General features: G+C 37.8%; 1 protein-coding gene across 1 annotated transcript; it reads left to right on the top strand.

The window, feature by feature from the left end:
* Nucleotides 1-641: 641 nt before the first annotated feature.
* On the top strand, nucleotides 642-5,125 carry vipb (vasoactive intestinal peptide b). Its single transcript, XM_014170677.3, has 7 exons — nucleotides 642-848; nucleotides 1,028-1,137; nucleotides 1,582-1,680; nucleotides 2,186-2,290; nucleotides 3,823-3,954; nucleotides 4,094-4,199; nucleotides 4,481-5,125. The coding sequence occupies exons 1-7, from the start codon at nucleotides 843-845 to the stop codon at nucleotides 4,487-4,489; spliced, it is 567 nt and encodes a 188-aa protein (XP_014026152.1). The 5' UTR covers nucleotides 642-842; the 3' UTR covers nucleotides 4,490-5,125.
* The last annotated feature ends 983 nt before the right edge of the window (nucleotides 5,126-6,108 follow it).

The raw sequence follows: 6,108 nt of genomic DNA, 5'->3' as shown, positions 1-6,108 counted from the left end.
ATCATTGTCTAATTGATGGTAGACTTCTGTCTTTACCCCATACTACTGTAGAGCCACCTTTGTCTGCTTTTTTAACCACAATCCGTCCATTTTTGGACAATGATTGAACTGTATCCCTCTCTGTCTGAGTTTCCCGTGTTTATCAAGAATGGTCCACCACCCAAACGTCATCCAGCCAACTTGACACAACTTTGGGAAGCATTGGAGTCAACATGGGCCAGCATCCCTGTGGAATGCTTTCGACATCTTGTAGAGTCCATGCACCGACAAATTGAGGCTGTTCTGAGGGCAAAAGCGGGTGTAACGCAATAGTAGGAAGGTGTTCCTAATGTTTTGTACACTCAGTGCAACAATAAGCCTCCCACTGGGCACAGACAATGTCTATTCCACGTTGGTTCAACATCATTTCATTGAAATTATGTGGAAAGAACATTGATTCAGTCAGTGTGTGCCCAGTGGGCTCCATTATGGAAAATTGTGAAGACAATTAAACAGAATGAATTTTGACAATACTAATATCAGAAGGGCCATCATCATCATATCACATTTAGCCCTGCCTTCTGTAGTAATCTGACCTTTTTGGCTAGTGATGTCAGGGCCAACTACGAAGTCCGGACTGTCCGTTCTTAATAAGCCTGTGACGAGCGCATTGGGAATTGCTATGATGACGTATCGTCACTACTGTGATTGCGTTCCATACTTAGAAAGCAAGGAAATAATAGATACAGAGTCAGTGAAAGGTGGTGGTTCATTTTACCAGATCCAAACCACGGCTTGAATAATACAGAAACTTTTCTTTCAGCACGGTGGACAGCAACTCAGCCGACCCACGGTGATTGTTGATGCATGTGAGTCTATTGCATTGGGCAATATATACAACCTGATTTACTTAAGGAAATACAAGACGGCGTATTTTAATTTAATTTAGTTAAAATGTTAAGCTTAACAGCAATGATAAAGTAATTGTCTCAATGGTGATCAAGAAGGAGAAAAATACAATGCTATTATTCTGTCTCTGCATGTGCAGAGCGTTATGGCACAGACGAACAGCTTTCATCGACTTTTTTTGATGGCACTATGCAGTATGCTGTGTACCAGGACCATGAGTCTACCTGCTGTTGCCGCATACTCAGTCAGGTATGATTTTGTTCTGACTTCTGTTCTGAGATACTCATACTGATCATTTAAAGAAAGCTGACATGAAAAGCATCTTGTTACAGTCGCTGATAAATACAGACACATTTACTATATGGTTACATGGTTATCATAAAGAAGCTATCTGACTGTCTGTACTAAAACAATGTTTAAATTATTCTGGTCTAGCTAAATGATTCTGATTGGAAATGGTTGGTGCGTATTAAATATACTGTATGTTTAGATTCATCTCTGCCATCCATCTCTGCCATCCTGAAGGGAACTTTTAACTTTTAAGAAGAAACTCAAAAGAAAAATGTTATCACATTAAACATTTGGTGAATTCGACTATGTAGCAATTGAGAAATGAATTAATAATGTAATTGGGAAATTATGTATATTGAATTTGATGTGACGATGGACTCACTTATTGCTTCCTTTCTATAGGTCAGGGACTGTTGAGACAGATGGAAAGGGTGACTGGGAGCAGAGTCTGTCAATAAATGACATGGAAACCCTTAAACTTCTCTATGATATAATTGCAAGGTAAGGGTCACATTCACTTAGTTACAAAATGGTTTGTGATGAAATCAGTCCTTCACTTCTGTTTCTCAGCACAGAATCTAATGAAATTGGTTCCTCCTATGGATATTAATGCACGTCTGCCATACAGGTATCTGTTGATATCTGTTTTCTGATGGGCCAAGTCTGTATTACAATAAAAAATAAAATGTGTTGTTAGCCAATGATAATAATAAGGCAACATTGACCTCACATCAGAGTCCACCAACATATTCAGGTTCCCACAGTTTAACTTTTGCATACTAAATAGTGGATACCACCTGATGAGGCTAAAGTTCTTAGCATTTAATGTCGAACGTTCTGAAGTGCCTGTCACCAGCAATTAATACTTTGTGACTATGACATTTTGCTGAATAATCTGCTCTTGACATCCTGTCTGCAACAATCAAAAGTTAATTGATGTAACTATTGACACTTAACAGAATTTGTCCTGAATCTAGTGAAAGCATTTTATTAATCTTTTTTTTAGACCAACAAGACACGCAGATGGTCTCTTCACGAGTGGCTACAGCAAACTTTTAGGTCAGCTTTCGGCCAAGGACTACCTTGAATCCTTGATTTCAAAGCGAATCAGGTACAACTTTCATATGGTAACCATAAATTGTGGTCTGAGGGACTTTAATTTATCTTGGTCTATACCTCTATTTTTAACATTCACTATGTAGTCAATCAGTACGTTCAATTTCAAATAGGAACGCCGGGGCAGCTCTAAGGTAGGTTGACTGAAATAAACACCCATGGTATGAATTTAAGTTTTACAGCTGAGAAGTTCATAGAAGTTTATCACAACAATGTCGCATTTGCAATCCTGCCAGTTCATCCTGGCGATTGAATCACTCTACCGATGTAATACCACTACAATTTGGCTTGACTGACTCGTCAAATGTGTTCATGAGGCCTTAGTAGTATGTGAGGTACTATGTTTGACAAGTTATATCTCACTTATATTGCCACATTTCTCTTATTACTGCAACATTATTTGGATTAAAGAATGTTACAATGGGTAGTAACTCAATGTTATATTAATGTCAAAGATTCCCTGTCTGCCATGGTTTTCCCCAAAATTATCCCATCTAGTGCTGCCTCAAATCTCCCAGTAGTCAATCAGAAGGGCCTTTGGGGAAAAGTATTCCTGTGTAGTGACCCTCGGTTGGTCCTTGTGGTAATGCCCAAGTTGCAGTTCCCCTTAAACTGAACATTTTGAGTCCCTATGGATTGGAATCGCCATGAATATGGCAGAGATCCCTGAAACAATGCCCTGTGCAGGTCCGTACTGCCCGGTCAGAAGTGGCACCAAACTTCCTCATGGTTGCATATTTTCAGAGAACACAGAGCCCAGAGTTGATTATCTTGACCATACTCCGATTATAATTTAACACACACACACACACACACACACACACACACACACACAAATTTGTCGGTAGAAATGTGTTCAAAATTCACTGAAGTTGCTAGGAAGTTTACTACTACAGCTACAGTAAAGTGTAGTAACAGAAGAAATAGACTTGGTGACTAACCAAACCACTTGTCCTCCTTAATATTAGCTAGCTAACTATTTATAAAAATGGAATTCAACAATGCCAATAATGTTTTCAATTTGGCTTGAAAGATCAGCTGAAAGATGGAACACGTAAGAATGTTGGTTTCGCCACTTGGCAACATTCTATCAGCTAAAGTTACAGCACAGACCATAATCTGCGGCAAATGCCTGTTAACAGTTCCATCTGAATTATTAGTGCACCCTCCAAGAAATAATGCATACCCTAAAATGTCCTTCAAGCCGACCAGAAACGAGTAGAATTCTTAGCTAATGTTTTTGTTTAGCAAACAGGTAAAAAGAACGACTAATGTGTGTTTGCTGAAACTACTTCATAGCCGTTCGTTATTGTCGTGCATTACTGAGAAATAATGCACACTCTATAATGCTCTTCAAGTCAATCAGAAACTAGTATTCAATAATGCCATAGTATAAATGTTTCAACAATTCATAAGGTCCTGTATATCATGGTACGACAATATGTAAACTAGTGAACAAGTAAAACTTGCTTTGAGCAGATGTTATTGTAATAATATTTTGTTGACTAATTATATTTTCATCTGTAGTAATGACCTCATTGAGGACCAGTTGCCAGTAAAACACCACTCAGATGCGGTGTTTACAGACAACTACAGCCGCTACGGAAAACAGATGGCCATCAAGAAATACTTGAAATCAGCGCTGTCAAACAAGAGGAGGTAGGAACCAGGACAGGCCTAGTTTTTAACATAAAAGACTGGACAATATCATTTAAACAGTGTATAAAGCCTGAATGTATGTCCAATGTCTATTAAAACTAATTTGTTCTTCAAAACAAATTGAATTTTTGAATTCTAGCTTGGAGGAACCGACTATTCCAGAATTATCCACTGGGAGCGAGCCTTCCTCACAGAAAACCAATGATGACATCTCAATTCATGAACTCCTCAATAGTCTTTCATTGGTACAGTAGGTCCTGCTTGGATATTAGCATGCTAGTTTCATGAGTTTTTATGCTAATTTCTAACAAAACAATTGTGAGTTATTGGTATTTTAAGATACTGTATATTAGCCTCAGTTGATGTACTTTAAATATTCATTAATTATTAATAATATTATACTCAGTTGATATGGTCCCCAATTTCTCTGTGATTTTTCTGACACAGGGAGACAGGCTGACATCATATACACATCATGCTATTGTGTTTTTATATTATGATGCAACATTTCTGTTCTTTTTTTCAGACCCTCTAAGGAATATCTACTAAAGTGAACAAATGGCAAAGCCAGACAAAATTATATTTGACCATTATTATATGTCATGTCATGTAATTTTTGTTTTAAATCGTTATTTTGCCTCGTGGTACATTTCATGAAATAGCTGTGTAGCTGAGTGATAATCACAAAACACGGATACATCTTCATGGGAGTATTGCAAACTCAACGCATCCTAAATTATATGACCGTAAAGCATAATCTTTTGCCAGTACTCTGGAGATTTGCAATGTTGTTTAAATGCATTCACCAGTATTATAATATATAGTATACATGCCAAATAATGTGTTATGCATTATATTTTATTTATGTATCCAGTATTATGTATTTACTTGTCAGTGTTGCAATGTGTGAAACTATAGACATTCCTAATACATTGATATAATAACGGAGATGGTTGTGTTAAGAAATTTCAGCAACCCAATCAACTTGAGCACAGAAAGAAGTTAAGGAGAGTAGTTTGAAAATGATACAGACTAAAACTCTTAGTAGGTGACACTGCTGATTCATTTATTATATGGTAACATCAGAATAGTCTATTGTTGTTTAAAGAAAAATAATAATAATGTGGATGTTTGTTTTTGTGTCAATAAAATGTAAGTTTAAGACTGTCAATATTCACCCCTTTCTGCTTCCTTTGGATTTTTCCCCCAAACCGCAACCCCATGGGATTTCCTGGTAATAACAATGTTAAAGGTTATTATAACCTGGCTGCATCGAACTCATTTGACTTGCCTGCGTGAGGATTTCTGTCACCGCTCGCCACTGGTAACAGGTCTCAGACTAGGAGTGTTGATCTAGCATCAGGTCCCCCTAGGGCCCTGGTTTTATCATTTGCTCTTATTTCAATTCTGGCGACCAAACAGAACACAAGTGTCAAAATGATTATATTCTGAATTTGGTCCAGGGCAAGGCTGGCGGGATAAGTCACCAAAATGGCATTGGTATGTCACAGCATCCCGCTGGATGATTCACATTCCTGGAAGAGGGTAATATATATCACTGAGCAGCACAAGGACATTTTGTGATGGTGGGCTGACTGACTGGTGGTGCCCAGGACGTGGTGGTTGGCACAACATGGAGGAGTAAAAGGACCCAGGGTTTGACAACAAGCAGGCTTGGCCTATAGGTAGTCCATATGAGAGGCACACTGCATCAATTTAAAAGCGTAGATAATGATTATTTGGACATCCAGATTTAAAGATCTGTTTGCCACAATTTTCTGTTTACACTCTCAGAAATAAAGGGTTCGATTTGTTATTAAAGGGTTACAAACTCTTGTCATTGTATTGGTTAGTGGCAAACCGTGGCTATTGGACCTGTGGGGAAAATAACCTTCCAACACATTGTACCAAACAAAAAAATCAAGAAAAATAACAGAAAAATAACATCACTTAATGCACCCAACTGAATCAAACAAGCCTGAGCCACCTAATTGGGCAAAAGCTAGTTGAATCAACATTGTTTACATGGCATTTGAACCCCAAAAAATATATGTGATGACGTTGAATCAACGTGGAAAACTAATTGGATTTGCAAAATTCATCAACATGAGGGCATTTCCTTTTTTTTTTTTTTTTTGCACAACTTTTAACCTA

The sequence above is a fragment of the Salmo salar genome, chromosome 02, assembly GCF_965601325.2.
Source record: "Salmo salar chromosome 02, fSalSal1, whole genome shotgun sequence".
NCBI classification, from domain to species: Eukaryota; Metazoa; Chordata; class Actinopteri; order Salmoniformes; family Salmonidae; genus Salmo; species Salmo salar.
Note: the sequence above shows the minus strand (reverse complement) of the source record. Positions and strands in the feature narration are given on the sequence as shown.